Source organism: Eubalaena glacialis, chromosome 5 (genome assembly GCF_028564815.1).
Source record: "Eubalaena glacialis isolate mEubGla1 chromosome 5, mEubGla1.1.hap2.+ XY, whole genome shotgun sequence".
NCBI classification, from domain to species: Eukaryota; Metazoa; Chordata; class Mammalia; order Artiodactyla; family Balaenidae; genus Eubalaena; species Eubalaena glacialis.
In genome coordinates this window covers 68198321-68224782 of record NC_083720.1, presented here as the reverse complement: position 1 = coordinate 68224782, position 26462 = coordinate 68198321, and the positions used below count along the sequence as shown (strand labels likewise).

Sequence of the window (26462 nt, the reverse complement as noted above, 5' to 3'; positions counted from 1 at the left end):
CTTTCTCCAGTTGCGGCAAGCGGGGGCCACGCCTCATCGCGGTGCGCGGGCCTCTATCGCGGCCTCTCCTGTTGCGGAGCACAGGTTCCAGACGCGCAGGCTCAGCAATTGTGGCCCACGGGCCCAGTTGCTCCGCGGCATGTGGGACCCTCCCAGACCAGGGCTCGAACCCGTGTCCCCCGCACCGGCAGGCAGACCCCCAACCACTGTGCCACCAGGGAAGCCCAATGTTATGCTTATTGTTATAAAATTGTGTTAAGCCTTTTTCATGTCAGAGCGTTATTGTTAGTCAATCACTTCTAGACATCCAGTCTAAAAGACCTATGTTAATTACTGTTAATTTTTTAATACTGATCTTAAAAAGGATCCTTATCTTTTAGAAACACAATGTAATTTTTACTTAGTGGTATAGAATAATGTGAATTATTTAAACTAGAAGAAAAAGTAAATAGAGGTGAAAGTAGACTGGGGTAGCCATGGTGGAGGATTTAATGAGGGCTGGGTGATAATAATATGGAGGTTCATCATACTATTCTATTTTTATGTATGTTCAAAACTCACCATAAGAAGTTTAAAAAAAACCAAACCTTTGTTGACAAATCGCCTGTTTAGACTGATAACTCTCGAGGATCTTGGCTGACAACTTTTTTTTTAATGTTTGTTATTTTTATTAAATTTTATTTGCCTATAATGTATACATCAGTAGTATAATGTATGATGGAAAATTCATGATTTATAAAATGGTACATAATGAAATTACCCTCACCTTAGTCCCCAGGGTAGCCAACAAATCTATACACAGACATGCAACTATACATCTGCTTCTCTCTTAATCTTATATCTCAAAGATTTTTCCATATCAGTACATCACAGAGCCTCATTCTTTCGTATTGTACTCTGGATATGTTATTTACCTATGCCATTACTTAACCGTGTCCACTGAAAGGAAAACAAACACTATTTCTTCCTTTACTCACACTCATAATACTTAAGATGCCAGATGTGTGGGTTTTCCTACACCAAGCAATGCTGCGATATTCTGCAGACACCAGCTGGGTGTCCTACAGTTCAGTTCAGCCTGACACTATCCATCTGATCCCACAAGTTACGGGCTCAGGCTCATGGTGCTGCCCCCACTTCAGACGCCAATTGCAAGTCCCAGGTTGTCACCTACCTACTCTTCTGACTGGCTGGCTATAAATCAGCATTGCTATAATCACCACCTCAGGTTTGATCCTTTGCTAGAACAGCTCACAGAACTCAGGGAAATGTGTTTACTGGTTTATCATATAATAAAGGATATAGATGAACAGCTAGATGAAGAGACATCAGGAAAGTCCAGAAGGGTTCCAAGTGTAGGAGGTTCTGTCCCCATGGATTTGGGTTGCACTGCCCTCCCAGCACGTGAGTACGTTCACCAATCTGGCAGCTTTCCAAAGCCCACAGTTCAGGGATTTTCATGGAGGCTTCATTATATAGGCATGATCAATTATTAACTCCATCTCCAGCTTCTTCTCCCAGGAGGAAGGTGGTGGTGTTACCGAACTCAGGTGCTGCTGCTCGCCGCTGGAATGCCAATACTCAGGAGATGAAAGTGTTGGTTGGAAAGGAAAAGTTGCTTTATTCAGGAAGCAATCTGGGGAGAAGACGGACTGGTGTCCAAAAATCAACTTTGAAGATTCTGCTTGATCATGAAAGTTTTTTGTTTTTTTTTTAAATAAATTTATTTATTTATTTTTGGCTGTGTTGGGTCTTCGTTTCTGTGCGAGGGCTTTCTCCAGTTGTGGTGAGCGGGGGCCACTCTTCATCGCGGTGCGCGGGCCTCTGTCGCGGCCTCTCCCGTTGCAGAGCACAGGCTCAGACACGCAGGCTCAGTAGTTGTGGCTCATGGGCCTAGTTGCTCCGCGGCATGTGGGATCTTCCCAGACCAGGGCTCGAACCCGTGTCCCCTGCATTGGCAGGCAGATTCTCAACCACTGCGCAACCAGGGAAGCCCAACCATGAACGTTTTTAAAGGGAGAATCATTTGGGGAAGAGGGATCTGACTTCCCCTGTGCTCTTTCTTCTGATTGGTCTATGGTGAGGTAACAGAGCCGTGTTCAAGGAATCTTGCGCTCTTAAGTTACCATTCTCCACCCAAGTGGGGGCCACAGTTCCTACAGAACGCAAAGTTATTGTTATATTCCTTAAGGAGGAACCAGGACCCTGCCCCACAGCTGCACAATTGTTTCTTGACTGCTCCCCCTTTGTTTCTACTTTCCCTCTCCTTCCCCGATAAGCAATGGCTGACCACTTCTTTGAGGAGTCACTCCATTCAACCAGGCTTGGGGAATGAGATGACCTTTCCCTCCCCAAAGCTCAGAATTATTTCCTAAACAGCTTCAAATATTCCCATATGCTCAGGGAAAGAGCATTATGAATTAACAATGTATATGTTCCTAAGAGCCTATACCACTGAATCTTTAGGAAATCAATTCTCCTAACACTCAATTTATCGAGCTATCAAACACTTTTCCCCTTACACGGACAACTCATTTACGAATTCAATATTTATTCACCTCTCAAAATTGCCTTTATACAACTGATTTCCATAATGCCTCTTAGACTACAATCTCTAAGTGGACAAGGATTTAACTCGCTTGTTTAGTGTTTTGCTTAGTACCAGTTATTAAAACTGCCACACAAAATATCTGCCAACTCTAAACATCTGGAAGGGAAATATATTCCTCTATGTTATCCTGCGTTGATTTATGACTCTGAATATACTGTATATTGCGAATCATTTTAGGGTTACAAATAACTCATCCACTAGGCTGTAAATTTCACTAGACAAAGAAGTACAGGAGAGCAAGCAAGCGAACAGCTGAGAGATGCACTATAATTTTTCTTTTCTTTCCAGTTTCACCTTAGACCATTTTGTTTTTCCAGTCTCATACTAGATCACAAAATTACACCAGTTCTATTGTTTGTGATGAGCTGAAGACAAAAAATGAAGTTCAAATTCACCTTATTCTAACAATAAGGCAAGGAAGAGCAATGGAAAGCTAAATTCTAATTGTAAATGTTTTTTTGCAACGTAACATTTTCAAATCAGCTTAAATCCAGAGAAAATTTTTTTTATTATGCAATTTGATTTTTACATCAATAAAATCTTAGGTATAACAATACAGATGAGGGAACAACAATTTAATTTGTATTGAAATAAATATTAGATATACAAAGCACATACAGTGAAAAAGGGTTACAATAAATTACAAGTGGAGACATTATTTTGCTCAATCACCAAAGAAAGCCCTTGACACTTCCAATTTCACACCATCAAATTTATCATTCTTGCTGATTTAAGCAGAACACAAAACAAATACGGATCCCAGGGCTTACTTTCACAGGTACCAGCACAGATAATTTAGTACGGTGATTCAATTTGAGAATCAGTAGGGACCAGTAAATCACTGCATAAAAGAAAGAGTGAATGAGGTCCTTTTTCCTTAGTGTCAGCAGGCTAGGATTATTATGTTTATTAGATTTTCTTGAAAGGAGTTCACATTTTCTCAAATATTCAGGAGCAATATTATGTCCCCTCTGAGCCCTACATTAGCATTTATGTGCTTTGATCTTGAATACAGGGGAATGATGAATTTTTCAATTTATTTTATAAATTTATACAGTCTGGATAGTATTGGCCTGAAGAGTATGTAACTCCCCAACCTGTATAATATTAGATATTAAAAATGGATTCAAAAGAAGTTACTAAGAAATGCTGACATACTGTGTATACAAATTTTTTAGTTCAATATATCCCATTATATAGAGCACCAGAAGTAATGCACTTATATATCAAGCAGTTTTTTATGACTCTCTTTCTAATCCTTGTGACCCTTTTACGTTTGTTCCAATATATACACATCACAAATGTTATCTGCCCAAGACTTTGCCCATCTGGTCTCAACTTACAGATACATACGCAAGCAAAAATTCATATCAAAAGCATTTGTCTTAAAGTTACAAAAGAAAATAGTCTAGGTTGGAACTAAACTGTCATGAACCAAGAAAAAAAAATGGTTAGTTTAAAAGTACTGAGCATATCAAAAAAGTAGCTCTGGAAAACTATGATGGAAAAAGTGAAATGATTCTTGGGCCTTTCCTTCTTCTGGAATGTGAGCTAATTTTTAGATTCCAGCAAAGATACCTAATAATAATTTTTCTCAATCATTTTCTAAGAAAAAGAATCTGTTTTAGACTAAAAAAATACTGTACTTTACCTCTTGTCACATCAACTCAAATTCAGTGCAGGTCAGTTTTCCTATTTGCACTGCACAACAGGAGAGAGACTACTCTACAGTTAATCCCTCACACAGGGATGTGTTCCTTTCTAAGAACCCTCCCAAATACCACCTCTGAAGATAAACATATCATAGAATAATTACTACCAGGAAGCCTCCCAAACTTTTAGCAGCTCCTTTCTTATCCTTAATATCAGATCCAATCACAACTTTCCACTCAGAATATTGTAACAGGCCTGCTCATTGCAACAATCTCTGGAAATAACTCCTGGATTTATAAAACATATATGCCTTTGGTATATTATCTGTTGAGCTACACTATCATATATCCTCTGTAGAATTCTCTTAACTCTAGAGAAATTCCAACAAGATGATAAGTGAAACTATCAATAGTTGTCTCCACAACTCAAACTGAATTTACAAATCTAGGTACCATTCCTAATATCCAAAAATTTCAATATGCTTTTATATTATTGTGAAAAGTCTAAATTTTAAGAGATGGAACTAGTTACACCTTGTACACCTACAAAATGAACATGAACAAATTTTAAGTACCATTTTTCTATATACCTGAAATGAAGGAGAAAGAGCAATTTTATAATTGATGTGTTTAGGTAATTTAGGCACTTATGAAAACAAAAACAGCAGAGAGATCATGATCTGAATAACACCAATAATTGTGGCCTATTCTACTATTTACCTAGAAAGCAGATATTAACAGGGTACTTCTTCCAGCTTTTGAACATTTCAATATTTTTAAAATGTACTCATAGTAAATGCTTACTAAATATTTACTGAATATTGAATAATTACATATTAAAGAGTCATGGAATTCAGGTCCTTAGTTTTATGCTGACTCAGGATTTAGTGGCATTTAACCTTCCAACATGGCACGTAAAACAGCTGAGGACTACTTGAGGAAAGAGTGCCACCTACTGCTCATAAACATAACTGTGGTTACTTTCTCCCTTGACGTTTTCATTACAGAATAAAAATCAGTCTCAATTTGGGTGACAGCAATGAGGCTAGCAGATCAAAAGGGGATTTGGGTAGATGGGTGGATGGGAGCTTCAGAACTATATTAATTAAAACAGATTCCTTAGCATTAGATAAGGATCTTTACCACAATCCCTCAAAATTAATTTCATTCTTATCTCAAACTTAAAAAAAGCAAAAACTCTCAGTTCTGCTCGCAACATTATATACACACCTATTTTCCTTTTTAGGATGAATAATATTCATGTCCTAAACTCACAAACCTAGACTGATTTTTGATCCTGATTTTTAGGAGGAAAAGAAGTATTCTGATAGCTTTACAATTCTTGGTTATACAACAGACCATAAATCCTTCACAACTTCTGGTTTAATGTTAAGCATGCCTTGATTTTTCCCATAAGGGAGGTTCCTAAATAACTAAATTCAATTTTTTAAAAAAAAAGGTTAGCTTTCTTTCTTGCTTACTTCTTCTAGGAGCATCTACCTTCGTGAATTTTACCCCAAGAAAATTTAAATACAAATTGTTATTTATGAAATTTCTCTTTAGACTGATGTTAAATAGTTAAAATTCATGAGGAATCAAGTATACAAATGGAATATAGAATCTTTGTTAGAAATAAAGTAGATTTTGTTCCACCTGTCCAAGAAGGTTTAATATCTAAAAGTGCTAGAAGAACAGCAGCACTATACCACTTCCTAAAGAATTAGATATTCTGGATGTTAAATCAACTTTTTTTTTAAACCTGTAAGTAAAAATAAATTCAGCTATGCAGCTATAACTTCTCCTAGTACATTCATTCTATATACTCTATTTCCTTAATTTTAATTTGATAGATATGCAAGTTACCCTATAAGTTCAGATGTCAAATTAGCTAGTTGTATGTATTCATACTGCAAAATTCCTAACTACATGCATGCTAACTAAACATCTAGTAATGCTCAAATTGTAAGATTTATTTTTTCATGAGTTTAGGAGTATTTTGTTTATAAATCAAGCCTTCCTTTAAAGAACATGAGCATATCAGAAATATAACTCCATTATGTGATAAAAGCATTGACTTTTGAAGCACAGAGGGTTTTAAATTGTAATAGTATTAATGTTAAATTCTTGTTGTTAAACATGAATTATTTCCTTTAGGAAAATCCTTTTGACCAATAGTAATTTTCAACGTAAAGAGGAAAAACTAAAAACAGAGGCATACTTATAGATCATTCAAAGAAACATCATAGTAGAAACAGAGCACACAAAAAGAAAATTAATAAATGGAAAAACTGGTGAAATGTGAATAAGTTCTGTACCTTAATAGTTAATAGCATTGATCCAGGGTTAATTTCTTAGTTGTGATAAATGTTGTATAGTTATGGAAGCTGTTAACACAAGGAGAAGCTGAGTAAAGGGTATATAGGAACTCTCTTTACTATTTTTTACAACTCTTCTACAAATCTAAAATTATCTCAAGATTTAAAAAAATTGTAAAAGCAAACAAAAACACCTAGTAACTTAAAAGTATGCCTTCAGCTGCCAAAATTTCTTGATACAATTCAAATTTTTAAAAACGTCATTAGAAATCAATAATATATTGTTTACTTAACCTTATAATTACTTTATTGCTCTAGAAAATTTAGTTTTTAAAACCATCAGATAGTGATACATAGTGATAGTGAGACTGCCCCACCCCTACAATCAACTGTATATTACGAGGCTTCTCTAACTTAGTAGATAAATATTACAAAATTACAAAAATAGCTGGTGACAGTTGAGCTATCAAGTAGGTATCACATTTCTATAGATCAAAAAGTTGAATAAAAAGAAAACTGATGTTACTGATAAGTCACTGAGTATACTGGAGAAATCCAAGTTACATGCACATAGAAGAAAACTGGTCACAAAAAACCGTTACATTACTCTGTATTTACATTTTGCAAGGTTTTAAACATTTCCAATCATGCAACAATAAAGATCAGAATAAATTTTAAAAAGGAGTTAATGGAAGCTCAACGAACACATTTAACATATTATACAACTCAAATCACAGTTGCATAATACATCCAATCCCCCCAAATGCAGCTGTGCGTTACACCACCGAAACGCACACTATTTCCCCCACAACTCCTCCCCTGGCTCCATTCCCAGGCAATAACCTTTCCTATAAATCTTTCTATTTAACCTTTTAAGTCAGATTTGATGGGTAAGTATGTATAATCTTCGTTATTATTTCAGAACAGATACAAAGTTTAGTCATACGCTCAATCTTCAGTTACATTCCTTTCAAAAGGCATCTGAATTGCTGCAACTGTCTATGAAAATCAAGCCTAAGAAACCGAGAAAACTGGCAGTCAAGAATCTGATCTAAATAATTGTATAAATTACAGTAATACTAAAACCTATGTGCCCACATTTCTAAAAGAATGATTTCCTATTTGAGAAACGTTACTCAATGGGTCTGTGAAAGGAAAACTGTCCGACTACTGTATTGCTCTCTAATGTAAAACGCTTAGGTGACCACAAATATTTACCCAATTGGTTAACAACTTTCAGTTGGGCCTTTTAAAAAAAAAATATTCAAAGCCACAGAAGTAATTATGAAAATAAAATTTTGGAAGGTCATAGTATAAGATACATATAGAATTCCTATTATAACAGTACATCCAAAATAAATCTGTCCTAACAAAGCAGCACAAAATCAATTTAAAAGCAATTTGAAATTAAATACAGTGGGAAGTGTTTTTGTTAAAATCATCAACCAAAATTACTGAATGGCAAAAGAATACTGTCTCAAAATATACTAAATTTACATGGTAATGTTACTATAATGAACTCATGCCAGATATAAATTCAGGTTACCAATTAGATGAGATGAAAACAAATTTTAGAGCTATTTTTACCAGAGAAATAAATGTACTTCATGATAAAGGCACAGCAGCATCTAAAGAATTTTTGATACATTTATCACAAGATTCAAACTTCCCTAACTATTAACAATACATTACAATAAAGTTTCTCAGAAAGTGTTTAAAAGGCTTGATTTAACATGCCAGGAAAATGATCATTTTTCTTTAGAGATGCATTTATGTAAATTATGTAAATTGCATTGAGGTCAGTTTTACACCTGGAATTAACCATCCGTAGCAGAAGTACCAGCAGCTAACAATGCTTATTTATATTATATATAACTTAGCTGGATGTTCAACTATGCAACTGTTGGTGCCAGTCTGCTTATAAAGGCAATGCTCTGGAGACAAAGTCTTCTCACAAACAGTGGGCAAGCAGGTTTCATTATTAGATGTTCAACAACAATCCTCAGTTCATTAAACAAGGTCCTGCAACATAAAATAGTTTTCTTTCAGGAACCCAATGAAAAAGCAACGTAAGGCAAGAGCAAATGCTAATGAAGGACTTCCCCACAGCCATTAAAGAATTTGAAGAAGTAAAAGAAGTAACCAGGATGCACTGTAGGGAACATACAAAGTAAAATTCCCCAAATCAACACCTGTTTCCTTTTTTGGGGAAAAAAATCATTTAACAAAAGCATTTAATAAATGGCTCTCTCTGAGGGCTGAGATTAGGGATGATCTGTATCTTCTTTACAGTTGAGTCACATAATTTTCACATCTGACTTAGGCAAATTCAACTAGTTCTAAAAAAGAGACCAAGAAAGTGAAAATTATATAATATGAGCAATCCCACCTACTATTTCCTTAAAAGAACATACTGCCCCTTAGAGCTTTCCTCATCTGAAAAATGGGGCTATGTACTTATTGGAGTCAGAGTGAAGTTTAAATGAGACAACACAGAAGATGCTCAATAAATGTTACCTCCCAACTGGATCATTCCATTGAGCAAATAAGCTCTTGTTTGCCTTCAGACTAAATCCCACCTCCTCAACATCCCATGCCTTCTGCAATCTTGTCTCAGTTGAATTTCCTGCTTCATCTCCTACCACTCTCTGCCATGATGCCCATGTTACGCTGCCTGTTTTGAGCCCAGGCTGGTTGTGGATCACGACTTTGCCTTAACTGTGCCACTTGCCTACGAAGTACTCTTTTTTACATACTGTAATCACACACACATCACACATATTGTACAGGTTAGTAGACACAAAATCATGTATACTGTACTGTAATTTATAAGTGCTTTTAAGAATCATCAAGGATAATTTTGGCTGTTCATAATTTTTATGTGCTGACTCATCCTACATAAAGACACAACTTCTACCTTCTTGTATGCTCTGTGTTATTTTTATGGTTAGGAGAAGGCAATAATCTGTTTTTTAAAAGGATGTAATACACTCTCACACAAAAACAGGAAGGAAATTTGGAAAGATGCACATTTATCTAAAAACCTGCCCTTCCTCTTGTATCTCCTATCTTTGTGACAGCCGCATTACTCATGACTCTCCAAGGTTCCCAGGCCAGACACTTGGAGGTCTTCTTTATCTTATTCTTCTTCCCTAAGCCCCAAGTTCCAACCCTCCTAAATAGCTTTCAAATTTATCCCTTTTTTTACCACTGAATTAGTTCAGGCTCTGGACTTCTCAGTTTCCAAATTGGTCTTTTTGTCCTTTTGGTGAGCCTGAAATCCATCTTCTGGAACAGTATTTCTAAATCAGACCTTATCGTGTTCTCAACCCCTCCACATTACAAACTTCAAATGCTCTTCCTACCTTAGAATAAAGTCCAAACCCTTCCACATGATCTAGTTCCTGTCTCCCTTTCTGGGCACAGATCTTCACTACTTCCCTATATACTTCCTCAACTCAAGTGACAACTACTGGCATGCCAAGCGCATTCAGGCACCCACATGCCAGAACTCAGACTTCAGAAGGCTTGGCCTTCTATTACCACCTCCTCCGTGAATTCTCATCTGTCTCCCTCTGCACTCTGTGCCTTCACAGCACCTTCATCATCATACTGACTTATGTAGCTATCTAATTCACTCAGCTCTAAGTCCCTAGAAAGCAGGTATTTCAATCCCACATTAAACTTGTTATCATCAACACACAATCACTGTCTTCGGAATAAATGAGGCTAATGCATCAAGTTAGAGGGCATCCTGAAAACACTCTAGTTAAACCCCTTCAGGTTACCGATGAGGCATGCCTCATTCTCGTATTCATGGTTCTATCCCCGGCATAAACAACAGCACTTTCAGTGGTGATGAAAATGTCTATCTGTTTGTCCCATGCAGCGGCCATCAGCCACACATGGCTTCTGAGCGCTTAACAATATGGTTAGTGTTGACTCAGGAACTGAGTTTTAAATTTTATAAATTTTAATTAATTTAAATTTAAATGGTCAAATGTGGCTAGTGGCTGCTCTATTAGCACAGCTCTGCACAATCTACACTCGACATGAACAAAGGACTCATACCACTAACTTGAGAATAAATGTCATGATAAGTGAACATGGTACAAACTGGCTATATAGACTGTCTCATAACCCTTAATAAAAAAAAGTATAGTGTAGAAAATGTAGTTTTATAGCCTGCTTATCAATATTTATAAGCCCAAATATTTTCCATTACCTTTCCACTGTTTTGATTAAAATGTGTGCTAATGCGAGATGTTTATTAGCACATATTTGTGCTATCTTATAGCACTGCTATCCTTTCTTTTCTATTCCGCTGAACACTTCTACATTTTTATAGGTGATGATATGATTTAAGGATATGTGGAGAAAACAGAAGTAGAGAAGAAGAGGAAATAAAGAAGCAGAGAAAAACAAATCTACTGATGAAAACCGGATGCCAGGGTAGGGAACCAGAATATAATGTCTAAAATGAATACAAGAACCAGAAAGAAAAAGGGAAAAACTCATGGAATCAAGTAAAATTAAAGGTTTATCTTTGACTAGGAACTCATTAAGAACCTATGTCTAAAGAAAATAAGCTCTATTTTAGGAAGTACTGTGAAAAAGACATCGTCTGTGAGAGCATAAAAACCCCTTCAAAGGAGAATCAGAAGCATAAAAAAAGAAAAATAAACTATTTATTAAGAACCTAATAGAATCTAAGCACTTTTAAAAACACTACTTCATTTCACCTCCAGAAGGAGGTTTTTCTCTCTGTCAGTGAAGAAATTAAAATTTAAGTAACTCGCCTGAAGTCATAAACCTGGCAAATGATGGACAAGCATTCAAATTCAGTTTTTACTTTGCTTGTGAAAATATAATAGAGATCATGCTAACACACTCACTGGATTTCTGGCTGAATTCTATTACATGATGAATTTATTTTAAACGTGAAAACAAAAACTATGTGAACATTAGTATCTGAGTAACATATTTAAGAAGCTATTAAAAACAGCTATTCAGGGACCTCCCTGGTGGCACAGTGGTTAAGAATCCGCCTGCCAATGCAGGGGACATGGATTTGAGCCCTGGTCTGGGAAGATCCCACATGCCACAGAGCAAGTAAGCCCGTGTGCCACAACTACTGAGCATGTGCTTTAGAGCCTGTGAGCCACAACTACTGAGCCCGCGCACCTAGAGCCCGTGCTCCGCAAGAGAAGCCACCACAATGAAAAGCCCGCCAAAATAAATAAATTAATTAAAAAAAAAGAAAAAAAAACAGCTATTCATTTTTGTTTTCTTCTAATTTTTGAGATCAGAAGGCATAATTTATTGTACATTAATTTAAGCCTCCATTCCTCAATATTATGATAATTTACTAAAATATTTCTCTGCTGCTTCATTTTTCCACTCCAAACAATTCTGCACAAGGCTATCAGAAAACTATTACGATCATGTCAAAACCATCATTCCTATACATCCAAAAAGTAAGTTCCAAACTTCTTACCCTGAAACTCAAGAAGTTTTATGATATGGCTCCAATATACCTTTTAAATCTTTGCTCCAACCACTCACCATTCAGAATTTCCCTTATAGTCAAATAGGTCTACTCAATGCCCCTTAAACTCTGCTTTTATCTTCTTGCCTCTGAACTTGTTCTGTTTTCCTACCTAAAATGCTTTTCCTTATTCTGTCTATTCAAAGGCTTTAATCCTTCTAGAACAAATTAAAATCTCTATTTTGTGAAACTGTCCTGGGCTCTTCTCTCTTCTGGCTCAATGATCTCTCCCCTGTTGTGGACTATAGTACTGATATAGTAGAATAAACATGACAATTCATCATAGATTGACACGTGAATACCATATCCTAAACTACTGCTTCCTTTCTTATTATTTGACATGTGTTTTTGTTTCTTCAACTAGGAAAGTGCCTTGAAAGTGGGACTTATGTCCTACACATTTTAAAACTCCTTAAGCTTTAGCACTGTTTTAGAAGTGGTCGAGAAAAGTCTAGTCTTAGTGTCTGAAAAGAAGTACAACCACCTCCTCATCAATCCTAGGTAGTTCTAAGGCCTAGACCTTAAATTCACAAAAACATTGCTTGCTTCTAAATTCTAACATAAAAGTTAAACAACTCTTAAAAGTTACAAATACTGTATTTCACAATACTCTTAATAAATAAAACAGGTTTAAACTAATCACCAGCTTACCGACAATATGGATTTCTTCGAGAGGAGTATCGAAGAGTAAGGAATCTGTAGTATATAAAAGGCTGGAGCAAACTTCCTTGACCACTGAAATAAACAAATACAAGGGCAATAAATACACATCATCAATTCATATGTATACTCTCAAAATTTAAAGGCAATTTAATTGGAGAATGTGTGTCTTCATTCATCAAATGGTCACAGTAATATCTATCATATCTAAATCCAAGTTATTCATGTATTCATGTAGGTATTACTTTTTTTAAATTTTTAAAAGCTTTTAAATAAATCAGCAAATATTAAATAAATGCTTCAACAATTACCACTAATAATTGATAATAAAGTTTTAAAACTTTATAAGATATTTAAAATGAAAAGTAATTTATTTTATATAAGCAAATAAGAAAACTAATAAAACCACACAGGGTCACTAGTAAATTTACATAGCCTACACTATTTATTTTTCTTGGTTTAAAAAACAATGACAATACCTCAAGAGTCATATATATGTTTATGAAATTCTAAGTCTGGAATACTTTCCTAGGAAAAACTATCTTAAGATATTCACTAAAATAACTACAGATAAAATGGAGCAACAAACTAACATGGATAGTTAGGTAGCAGGGCTAAGTAAATAATATGTTTGACGGACTTGGTATGCAACTACTTAAAATCTTGACTATGAAAACTAAACAGTAACTCTGAAGAAAGCAGAATATAAAGCTATATATATTACTACAACTATATTTTAAAACTTTTTGGGGGAATAAATGCATTAAGATGCTAAATATGGTTTGTTTTTTAGGTTAAATTTTATTAGTCCCACCCCTCACCCCCAACCCCCCCTTTTTTTTTTGGCCGCACCGTGCGGCTTGCGGGTTCTTAGTTCCCCAACCAGGGATCAAACCTGGGCCCCTGCAGTGGAAGCGCGGAGTCCCAACCACTGGACCACCAGGGAAGTCCCTTTTTTAGCCTTTTTTCCCTAAACTGTGTGATATTACTGTCATAATAAAAATTTACACGATTACAAACTTATAATTAAATGTTATATCCACCTTCCCCAATAAATCACATAAAACTTTAACTCTTTAAATTGAGAAATTCACATATTACAGAAAACGTAAGTAGAAAAGAATATTCAATGAAAAACAAATTTTCCATCAGCCAAGTTAGTTCCTTCCTCAAAATCATAGCAGTCTCTAATACATCCTTCCAGAAATTTACATAAACAAGTGTATATAATGACTAACATACAGTGCTCATTTTGTAATGCACTGAATCCATTTAACTCTAGGAGGGAAGTGGTATTATCATTCTGATTTTAAAGATGAAGAAACTGAGGCAGAAAGAAATATACATGTCTTTAAACACACACACCCCAAAATATAAATGGGGAATACCCTACACAGTTCTCAACCACTTTTAAACTTATTATATCTTGGAGATCATCCCCTATCACAACACATAAATTACCTCATTCTTTTCACAGCTTCAAATATTCCATCTTATGCATGTACTATTAGGTAACAGGCTCTCTACTAATGAATAAAACTACAACGATCATCCTTTTACTTGTCTTTGCACACGTGTGCGTGTATATGTAAGATAAACTCATACACTACATGTATAAGAAAACTCATAGAATGTTCACTTTTAAATACAGAGCTTTATGCATTACTGCTACAAGTTTAACTTAATAAAGCCTTCTAATATCAGACTGTGCTTCTACCATGAAAGGTAGCATTTAAGGAATAATGACTTAAAATTGTTTTTAATTTTACAGTTTGTGTTGTGGTCAAGTGACACACTTGAAACATTAATAGCTTTTCTTATTAGGGATTGAATAAAACTTTATTACTTAATTTTAATTTTTTAGAATAACAAAGTGATTCCCCTATTTAAATATTTTTGGTAAATTCTCATTTCCTTTACAATCTTAAAAATTAAAATCAACTTGTATATAATAAGTGTTTAAATAAAAGATTAAGTAGCACAATTGACTTAATATACCAATATAGTCAAAACTTGGTGCTCCAACAAAAAATTCACTACAGTTCCAAAAATGAGGCTTTTTTTTGGGGGGGAGGCTGTGTTGGGTCTTCACTGCTGCGCATGGGCTTCCTCTAGTTGCGGCGAGCAGGGGCTACTCTTCGTTGTGGTGCGTGGGCTTTTAAGTTGTGGCTCACGGGCTCTAGAGTGCAGGCTCAGTAGTTGTGGTGCACGGGCTTAGTTGCTCCGCGGCACGTGGGATCTTCCCAGACCAGGGATCAAACCTGTGTCCCCTGCATTGGCAGGCGGAGTCTTAACCACTGCACCACCAGGGAAGTCCCAAAAATGAGGTTTTTGTTTAAGTGTGCCTGGCATCTCAGCATTTCATTATAATTCTCTCAAGCTTACCTAAAAGGAGAACAAATTATTTTGTTTATTAACCAGAATCTGGAGGTTTCAGATATAGTCACCAATTACCTCCACATAAACAGTTAGTTTTGGTAGCTACATTTTAACTTTCATCCAGGTACATGAAACAAATCGCAGAACCTCATGTGACTCAAGACCAGATGACCCAAGAAACAGAAAAATGAGCAAGAAAGTAAGAGGGCAAAAGGTTCCTTTTACCAATTAAAATGTTTAAGTGTATGATCAGGATCACAAAAAAGAGATGAACTAACTTCTAGGGTGAAAATTTCAGAGTGGAATAATCGACAAATAGAGTTGCATCAAATTCTATACCCAACATTCATGGTACGTTACAACTAGAAGGATTTTTGGCAATTACTTATTTCAACTACTACTAATTTTTTAAGTGTAGAAAATCAAGGCCCAGAAGGCTAAGTTAGTGGTCAAATCAACCAGAATCTAGCTCCCAAACACCCAATAAGAAGTCTTCCCATTGTATCATTCCAGGACCCTATTTAGATTATATTATCTAGTTTGGAACCCCACAACTTAAGCAACATGTGGTGATCCTGGAGTTTTCAGAGGAAGATATTATTTATAAGAATGGTACAGATGCATTTATGAGGAAATCTAGAAAACTCTATTACCAGCTTAAAGAAAGACTGCTGAAGAAAGGAGTAACTGTCAGGTATATAAAAACCTTACTAGTTAACCAAGATAATGAACATTAAAATGAAATATTTCACAGACAAAAACAAGTCTGTTACAAATTAATGAGATTATGGAAAACAGGTAATACAGACCTATTAGAGGATAATTTGGTATGGTCTATTAAATATAAAATGCACCTAGCTTAGACTCAGCAAAAGTACAGACTCACACAAAAGTATAAGCAGACAGGTAAAAAAATGTTTACTGCATCAACATTTGGAAAAGTAAAAATTTGGAAACAAATGGCCATCAACAGGGGAATGGGTAATAAAATGTAGCATAATAATATGATGGAACACTATACAGCCATTAAATGAAACAAACCAGAAATATGAATGTCATATAAATAGGTCACGAAAACATACTGTATGAACGAAAAAAGCAAGATGCAGACAATTGATGCTTTTGATGTAAAATAAAAACTAAACAAAGGGACTTCCCAGGTGGCGCAGTGCTTAAGAATCCGCCTGCCAATGCAGGGGACACAGGTTTGAGCCCTGGTCCGGGAGGATCCCACATGCCACAGAGTAACTAAGCCTGTGTGCCAAAACTACTGAGCCTGCACTCTAGAGCCCACGAGCCACAACTGAGCCCGCGTGCTGCACCTACTGAAGCCTGCACGCCTAGAGCCCATGCTCCGCAACAAACGAAGCCACCACAATGAGAAGCCAGCACGCCGCAACGGAGAGTAGCCCCCGCTCGCCTCAACTAGAGAAAGCCCGCGCGCAGCAACGAAGACCCAATGCAGCCAAAAATAAAATAAATTTATTAAAAAAACCCCAAAAAACTAAACAAAGCCCCGCACCCATAAAATAATAATATATATTTTCTATCCATCTGTGTAAGTACTTTAAAAGAACTACATACATGTACACGTATCAAACTCCTTAGCTCTGGGAAGGAGAGGACAGAATGCAACTAAGCTTCACAGTCAAATGGTATTTTAGCTTTTATTTGTAATGTCCTATTACTTGAGAAACTGAAAATTGAAAAAGCAATAATCTGGGCAGAAATGTGGTTTTAAAACGTAAATGTAAGAATATAGATAGAGAGGTCAATACTATCCTAATGTTCTATTTTTAAAAGGAAGGCTTTCTTTATTCATGCATTCCTTCTATAATTAACATACAAACAAAATATGGAGGTGGCAGTAAGCAACTAACAATACCAGACCTTAATTTTTCAGATTTTTCTCTAGTATGGGACAAATCATCTCAATAATGTTAGAATGGACTAAACTAGCCTTTCTAAGATTCTTTCAAAAGTAGTTATTCTGAAATTAATTTTCAAAATGTTAAATGATAAATCACAAGGAATAAAAAAGAAGACAAATGCCTAGGTTTACCATAGTAAACTACAGGAGTTTACTATACTCTCAGGTTCTCTACTATCATGTGAAAAGATGATTGCTAAGATCCATCTAAGCTCTGAATCTCAGTATGTACTTCAATAGATGTAAGCAGGATAAAATTTGAGTTGACACATTTATTATGTTCACTTAGACACCAGCCTCCTAAAATAAATATATTTTTATTCTTACCTAAAAAGCATAAAAACTGTAGCAGGCATCAAGAATATTTCATTACAAGCAATGAATTTCAGAATATTCTGTTGATTAGCGCTTAATTTATCCAAGAGAGATCTCAGCAGAGGTAAACTATTTGAACCCTTTGCCTAAAACATAAGAAAACAAACATTAGAAATAACAAAAGCATTTTTTATCAATTATTTTCTTTCTTTAGATAAATTGCATATCCAAAACACAATACAACCAAAAGACAATTATTTGAAAATGATATAAAAATTTACAAATTATTTAGGGACAAAGTTAATGTATTTTCCTGCTTTATTGTATTTTCTGTATTTGTAGAGTTAAATAGAGAAACAACTTCAATAAAAGTCCTTTTCATTCATAGACACTTTATCGTCCTTAAGAAAGATTAGATTATTTCAAGAAATGTGGTGGTTATTTCTCTCCAACCATAACAAAACCTGGCTACCCAGAAATACAGTTAAAAGTATCTGTGACTCCTTCGTTGATTAAAGGTAGAAATTACAGAGTCCAATTACTGCTGTGATCCGAGAACTACAGGGATAAATAAGGAGGCCAACACAAGGCAAAATTTTGGATATTTTAATTCAAATTTCAGTGCATATGCAGTCAATCTGCCTGGCACACTGAAGTTATTAGGCTTAATGTTCCAACCCAGTAATAAGAAAAAATTTTAGGAAAGTAGCAGTTCTGAACATCAGTGTAAAAGAAATTTGGTACACTCTACACACATGGTATGTTTAAATTACTGACAGAACAGAGATCTCTGACAACTTATCAAATCAAAAAGATATGATTTTTTTTTTTTAATAAAAAGATCTATTTCAAACTTCAGAAATTACTCCAGGAACTGGGGGGTAAACTTAAATACAACCCCTTATCTACAAAATGTACTATTTTATTGAAACTTAAACAGTAAAAAATACCAAAACTTTCAAATCACAAATTTAGAGCAAGTTTGTACGGAATACAGGACCTTTTTGTGACAAATGCCCAAATGTCTTAAATCTCAAATTTGTGTCAACTATCTGTAAATCCAGGAGTCAAAAACAAAAAACAAAGCCAGAACAGTTTTACTTACATCAAGGACCTTTTTCGTGTATGTGGCAGCATGAAGTAAAGAAAATAACAAGACTGGGAAAATACTCACTGAAGAAAATAATTAAGGAAAACATTAAAAATTCATCAAGCACTTTGCAAAACAGGCTATGTATTATGTTCAAATATACAGATCTAAAATGGCATCTGCTAAAATGAGTTCAGTGATGGCTTCTCATCTACTGATACACTTTATAAAATGAAGGTTTTTTTAATCTGTAAAGAAGAAAGTCAACTTTCATTTCTTAAACCTCATAGTTCTTTTTATGAAGAAAATAGTGAAAAAAGCTTTTTCACCTATTCCTAATGGATAAAATATTGCAAACATTGGCTAAATTAAGTTGAAATCTAGGCCATCTCAAAGCGTTAAGTAATACAGCTTTTAACCCTACAATGGCCATCCTGGACAGAATAACTTAGCCTTCAAATGCCAAAATAGTCTTCTGTACTGCTTTCATCAACACAATTGCTTAGGAAAGAGTATAGAGTAATGGTTTAAAGAGTAGTTCTCAAATTTTCCTCAACTAAAGATCTTTAATTCTTTCTTTCCTACAAGGACCTCATTATTTTGAGATATTGTTCCAATCAAGCTTTTACAGTTAATGTGTTCTCAATCTGTACAAATAAAAAAGACAGTGTATATTTGGTTTTGTATATAATCAATTGAGAGTCTCATCAGTTTAATTACAGACATGAGCAAAGAATCCCTATACTTGAGTTTCACTGTTTGGCTTTATGTCATAGATAAAATATACCATTTTCATTCAGCTTTTTGAAAAATGGAAATTGCTCAAAAGACTTTACAACAATTTCTGCTAGGTTGATAACAAAAAAACCCCACTTGTCCAAGTTATTTCCATGAAATGATATAGACAGTTAATTATGAAGGGCAAAAATACTTGTCCTAAAAATAGTAGCAATTTCTAAGAAATAAACCATTATATTTTTCTACACCAACTGAAAGCTTGGTGTGAGGGAAATGACCATTACAGCGTAACCTGAGTATCAAATTCATTATAACCATAACTCATCATTTAAGACCCAAAGGTTCCTAAGTTCCAGGTGGCTAGTAAAACACTGACCTATAGCCAAGTATTACAAGAATCCTAACTCTCTAATATAAATGTTCTCTGATTAATATCCTAATTCTTCTGTGCCACTCATAAAAATTAAGTAAAATGCCAATTTCCTGAGTAGAGATCATATACACACACACACACACACACGCATACAGTTTTACACTTTTAACAGAATCCTTAATTCAGAGTCAAGATATCTGGGTTTCACTCTTGACTCTGACAGTGACTTCATTTCCCAAGGCCAAGTTCCATCTTCTGTCATATGAATTTGCAGCGATCAAACCTAGGGATTTCTAACGAGTCTTATACCTCTAACATTCTATAGTTCACAAATCCTTGATAAGAGATTCATAACCTTAGCATTCACTGTTACGTTTAAACTATTTAGAAAACACAAGGGGTGAAGAGTGTACAATAGGAAAAGGACAATACAACACCTTTCTAAGAGCAAAGATCAGAACGTGACTTTGGGATCACCTTTATTAACATAATACCCAACTACTTTAGCAATCAGATTAGTATTTCTTGCCAATTAATAGTTTATGTTATTCCCACTGCATACTCCCCCCTCCCCTCCCTGTAAGAATTTAAAGAACATTAAATCCTTAATCTCCAACATTCCCTAGAGATGGCCTAGCAAATAACTAATTGGATAGAAAAGGCAGAGAGGTTGTCTTCACTGTCATGAGTCATTTGGCACTGTCTCAGGATTCACTCAATAAAACTGTCCCAGAGGTCAGTATTGATGTATTCAATTTGCTCTACATTAATTATCTAGAAAACACAGCTTTTATCATTTGTTTTTCTTTTCAAAGAAATTTTAAGCTAGTAAGGGCAGAAATATGAACCTCTATATAATTTCCCATTATATCTCAGAAAAGCAAGAATTTTAATATTGGTGATTATAAAGGACCTCAATGAATGTGGCTGACAAAAGCAGGTCAACCCGATGATATGCCAAACAAATGTGCTTATCATTTACAGTTGTAGTACAACAATTACCTAGTGAGTTTTACCTACATTACTACTCACTTGCCAATGTGATGCCACCAAGTTACTTTAAACTCTTTGAGCCTCAGTAGCCTTATCAATAATATAATGCTCACCATAATTTTTTTCAGAGTGTTGCAAGAATTAAGTATGTCAAGTCTGTATATACTGGCAAAATAGGTGCTCAAAAAAATGTCACTTTCCTCCTATTCTCTTTTCCTTAAAACTTATAAACAATCTATTTAAAATTTGATACTTCATGAACATAGAAAATATTATCTAAATAGGTAGTATTTAGTGTTAGAGATATATTTTATTGTGCTTTCCATTATGTACAGTTGTATCATAAATATTCAAGAACACTTAAGAACAGTACTTCTGAAAGTACAGAATACCTCCCTGAGGGATGATTCATGGGGGGGCAGGGGTGGGGGGTGGACAACCGATTAAAATGATTAAGTTTAGGGAACACTGATAACTCTTAGGTCTCACAATGCATACTACCATATCAGAGGTCCTACAGTAAAGAAATCTATTTAACAATGTTTAACCGATTGCTTCCCAAACATACTAAACTGCAGAATCCCTTCCCCTCCTTTTTAAGAATACCTACTTTTATCCCACAACATATTTTTGAAATGTATAAACATACAAATTCCAAATGAGTTATTTAATTCTCATTGGCTCCAGAGAGTATCCATGTGTCCTTATATTCTACTCTATCCATAGCAAATACTAATTTCTATTTATTTTATTGATTAATTATCCCATTCTCAGCTTAAGTAAGTTATTTCTTGATTAATTTCCATTTGTTTCTAGCTCACTGGGAGTTGAAAGAAAGAGCTGAGGATTTCTCTTTTCTTAAGGCAAGGCATCTGGGCATTTTCCCAAAGAATGTGTGAATTAAATGAAGGAAACACATATTAAAATAAGTCCTCCATAGGCTTGTGCTTTGAATCTGAATTTTAAAATATCCATTGCTAATAAAGAAGCTTACAAGAGGCAAGATCAAAGATACAAAGTTTAAAATTCCCAATCAGCTCTTCAAAATTTGGACTTCACATTTCAGAGTCAGAAATTCTTACACTTTATGTATCTTCATTCAAATAAAGCGCCAACAAACCAACCAACCCAGGCTTCATGGAACACCCTCATTGCTGAATCCTTCCTGCAGCAAAAAATAATAAGAAGGGATCTCCTATACACTCAGTAGGCAATTTCACTGTCAAAAAGGTACAAAAGGATACTTGTAACAGGGTAGGAATTGACAAAGATGAGTGAATACAACAGGTAGTGGCAGCTGTCCTCTAACAAAGCCTGGGCCAGGAATGCTCTGCTTAACTGGAAGTGTGGTAATCTTTGGTGCAGCCTCAGAGCACTAGTCAGAGCATTTGCCAGCAAAGCACGTTGGTAAAAGCTTGCTGCTTCATGCAACCTGCAAATTACCAGAAGAGAGGTTATCATGAGACGTAAACAACTACCCTGTCTCTTCCTCCTTTGTGAATTGCATCATAATTGCACAATACCTAAATCTATTACTTGTCAATAGAAAAAAAAATTGCTTGACCCTACTATACCTTTTTAGAAGCATCACTTTATATATATATACCCAACTGAATTTTTATTTATTTATTTCTATTGAAGCATAGTTGATGTACAATATACAACTGAATTTTATAAAGCAGTCATTCTTCCTTTTAACAATCAAAAATGCAAAAAACCATGAACTTATCTCATCCCCACAACCATTTTCTCTCAATTTTCAATGTGATGTTACTTTTCACAAAACACATGATATAAAATATACCTCCAGTTGGTATTACTAGAATATTAGTGCCTTAAGGATGAGACCTGTGTTTCATTTGTCCCTGAACTCCTTGCAGTTTAACAAGTGTGACACCTAAAAGGTATTCCAGAAAAAGTGAACAAGTGAATACCAAAGGCAAAAACATGTATAATACATACCCAAGAAGAGGCAGAACAAACAAAGCAGAGCAGTAAACTGTGAACAAGCGAGAAAGCCACATTGCCGTGTCCAGTTTATTGGCCATCAAGAATTGCTGAATGTAAAAAGAAAAATACTGTAGTAAATTAAGCTTGCAAATTATGTTTTTAAGGATGAATATTATGTAGTTTTATTCCTATTCAAAATGTCTCAATGCCCCTGTAGCAATTGTTTTTTTAAGATCATTAAGTGTAAACTCTTAGGGCAACTGTTTCATGTCTATGTTCAGTAACAAAGCCAAACTCCCTACAGTTTTTTTTTTTTTTTAATGTTTGTTTGCGGTGGCTTCTTTGCTGCAAAGCATGGGCTCTAGGCGCGCGGGCTTCAGTAGTTGTGGCACTCGGGCTCAGTAGTTGTGGCTCGTGGGGTCTAGAGCACAGGCTCAGTAGCTGTGGTGCACAGGCTTAGTTGCTCCGCAGCATGTGGGATCTTCACGGACCAGGGCTCGAACCCGTGTCTCCTGCACTGGCAGGCGGATTCTTAACCACTGCGCCACGAGGGAAGTCCCCTCCTTATAGTTTTGATATGGAAAGCATAGGAAGTACTTAAGTAGAAAAATACCAGTTGACATTTAAAAAAAAAAGACTAATTAGGCAAGAAAAGTTTAACTACAATTGTCTGTTTTCCTTCAACACTTGTAATACTGGCTTCACCTACTTTAAAAGAACATTAAATAAGAACTAATTGCTCTCAAGAGAACCATAATGCCTATTCTTAGAAAAAAATCTCAAACTCAAACAGGCAAGTCTCAGGTCTGAGTAAAAAGGCATCACTCAAAGCCAGTTTGGACTAAATCAACCTTACAAAGGAGAAATGTAAAACCATGGTAACAGTCACTTAGCCTCTGGATGATTTGCCAAGTACACACAAAGGCCTGGCATACTGTAGGGGCTCAAAATATGGCTGTCAGGTGTTAATGGCACCTGACATTGTGCCATTATTCACACCTCCGATTTTATGACTTTCTTCATCCTCTTGAAGCTCCCTGACAAGTCTTGGCCTGGTTTCTGTGGATTTCCCTGTATTAAACTTCCATATATCACTTTCTTCTCCATTTTTTCCTCATTTTATCTTTTCTTCTGCTTCATTTTGCCAACAGATGTGTCCATCATCACGAATGCAATAACTTAAACTCGGTTTTCTCAAACTGTATTGTGTATTCAAATTCTAAAGTGGCTTTTATATTTGTTGATAGAACCTACACAAACAATTTTTACATCAAGACCCAATACAGACACATGTGAGTATATAAAATAAACAAAAATCTCACAAAAACAATATTTATCTTTATTATGTGTGATAAATTTTGGTATTTTGTATTCTATTTAATGTTTTATAAACAGTGTTTCCATGAAAAGGATTTCAAATCTCACTAATAGGTCTTATCCTGGAGTCTAAAACACTGCTCAAAGCAATCTTATTTATCATTTGAAAGAAGATATAAAAAAAAGCTTTGGGGAAAAATGCAAGTATCTTCTGAAATTCAAGGATGCTTTTTATTTAATTTTATTGCATGCTTTCTAACAGCATGCAGGTAATTTCAGACATATGCCTCCACTTTATTCTACCCAATCTTACTACTGTTACTCTTCTAAATTGAAATGATCACCAGTAAGTCAAGCGGAAGCATGAATCCAGCTTACAGTGCTCAGTTTCTCTACAAGTATTCAGACTCTACATCATAGTTTGAAATTTAATTTTAGAACATTTCTTTAAAACCTATTTGTTTACGATGTTCATTTGGTGATAAATCACTGAACTGTGCATTTCATCTTGTACACTTTTATGCATGTGCGTTTTACTACACAATTAAAAAAAGGTTTAAAAAAGCGTATTGGTTTACATTTTAAGAGTGAACTGGGCTTCCCTGATGGCGCAGTGGTTGAGAATCTGCCTGCCAATGTAGGGGACACAGCTTCGAGCCCTGGTCTGGGAAGATCCCACATGCCGCGGAGCAACTGGGCCCGTGAGCCACAGCTACTGAGCCTGCGCGTCTGGAGCCTGTGCCCCGCAACGGGAGAGGCCGCGATAGTGAGAGGCCCGCGCACCACAATGAAGAGTGGCCCCCGCTCGCCGCAACTAGAGAAAGCCCTTGCACAGAAACGAAGACCCAACACAGCTAAAAATAAATAAATAAATTTATTAAAAAAAAAAAAAAGATTGAACTGACTATGTTACAAATAATTCAGGCAAAAAATATAATGCATCTTTGGGTGAAAAAACTATTGAGGTGAAAAATTATTCACACAATCTTAAAGTATCATGACATAGAACACTTTTCATTTACAAAGGGAAACAAGTTATCTTTACAATAGAGAATCTGGTGGACACCACCTTCACCAAATGATCAAACTCATCTCCAATGATGAGATAAATAAACATAAAATGCTTCCTGATGTATATAATGCCCTGAGAAGAACGGAATATCACTTATTTAATATTCCTACCAAAATGTTTAACCTGAATCTAGTCATCTGTAGGGGGAGGGGGGGAGGGAATCAGACAACTCCAATTTGAGAAGCGTTCTGCAAACCAACAGGTCTCGACTCTCCAAAGACAAAAATGGGAGGAGAAGGACAAGGGAACTGTTCCAGACTAAAAGGGACCAAAGGCCAGGAAACGCAATGCACACTTTCTGATTGAGTCTGGATAAGGAGGAAGCAGCTCTAAAGGACAACTGAGGAAATCTGAATATAAATTGTGTATTAGGTTGATAACATGTATCAACGTTAAATTTCCCAAATTTAACTGCAAAAATTGCTGTGATAACTGCACTGTGGTCATGTAGAAGAATACTGAAGTACTCATGGGTTAATGATCATGATGTAAGCAACTCTCAAATGGTTCAGCAAAATTAAGGGAAGAAAAAAAGAAAGTGTGCATATAAAGAGACGTTGCAAATGTTTGAAAAGAAAAACGTCACTCGGCTCAGTTCACATACTTAGTGTTTAAAAGTAGAGGACAATTATGCTTCTGGTACAAGAAACTAGTAAGCAGCAGATCTGCATCTTAAAAATAAAAAAGTTACAAAAGCATAATAACATTTCTCTTCGTAAACGACGAAAGGAAAAGAAAACGACCGCTCCCCTCTTTCGGCTTAAAAACGGGCAGAACGGTTCTGGGCCAACACGCGTGTGCGGAACAAGGCGTGTGTCACGCCTCGATCTCAGGTGGCATCTTCAACCTTAGGACACAGGACAGGGACCGAGGGGTGGGAAGAAGCAAGAAGGCCTAATCTCCGCGGCATACAGGTGGGCACGCAGGTGAGGGCCACCTGCTCCAGGCCGGCCTGTTGTCGCTTCAGAAACAGAAACCTGTAGCTCCCTCTAACGTCTTCGCTCACGGTCGGCCCTCTCCCCACCCCCACCCGTACCAGTAATCCCAGTCCTGAAAGCAAGGAGCCTCTGGAACGCCTCGGACCCGACTTTCAACACTTCCTGCTCCTTCCTAACTTGCACATCAAGCCACACGGCCCTGCCCGCTCACTTACCACTGCGCCCGCCCCTTGGGGGCCGTTCGGGGCCGTATCCGCCATGGGGATCTCACGCGTCTGGGACGCTGCAATCGGAAAGGGAAAAGAGCGAAGGAAGGTCAGCGCCGGGGCCGCGACTCCGGGAACTGGCTTTCCTGCTCCCGGCGGGAGTTTCCGAGCCTCCACAGAGCAAAGGACTCGCCGCTTCAGTGCAGCGGACTGTCCCGCGGGTACCCGCAGCGGCCGGGAAATACCTGTCCGACACCACCAAGAGCAAAGCTGGGTTTCTAGAAAGAGCGGAGCGAAGGCGGAGCTTCGAAAAAGGCCCAAAGGGCCGAGCTAAGACCGCCGGCTCCAGGTTAATTGCCGAACCCGGAAGTGCTC

The 26462-nt window shown here is 36.3% G+C and overlaps 1 protein-coding gene across 2 annotated transcripts; it reads right to left on the bottom strand.

Moving 5' to 3' along the window:
• Positions 1–3100: 3100 nt before the first annotated feature.
• Positions 3101–26462, bottom strand: TMEM33 (transmembrane protein 33). 2 transcript variants are annotated; one of them, XM_061192224.1, is made up of 8 exons: positions 26333–26462; positions 26097–26164; positions 22567–22661; positions 21849–22036; positions 18516–18583; positions 17423–17556; positions 12778–12861; positions 3101–8600 (listed from the first exon to the last, which is right to left on the bottom strand). In XM_061192224.1, exons 2-8 carry the CDS (start codon positions 26139–26141, stop codon positions 8471–8473), a joined length of 744 nt encoding a protein of 247 aa, XP_061048207.1. In that variant the 5' UTR covers positions 26142–26164; positions 26333–26462; the 3' UTR covers positions 3101–8470. The 2 variants fall into 2 exon arrangements, with proteins under 2 accessions (XP_061048207.1, XP_061048206.1); XM_061192223.1 differs by having other exon boundaries at positions 26097–26462.

Coding starts and splice junctions, on each gene's coding strand:
- TMEM33 (XM_061192223.1), bottom strand. CDS start 26,141: ATGGCGGATACGGCCCCGAACGGCCCCCAAGGGGCGGGCGCAGTG. Junction 22,662..26,096: donor CCCAAGGGGCGGGCGCAGTG/GTAAGTGAGCGG, acceptor TTTTACATTCAG/CAATTCTTGATGGCCAATAA. Junction 17,557..18,515: donor ACACGAAAAAGGTCCTTGAT/GTAAGTAAAACT, acceptor CTTATGTTTTAG/GCAAAGGGTTCAAATAGTTT.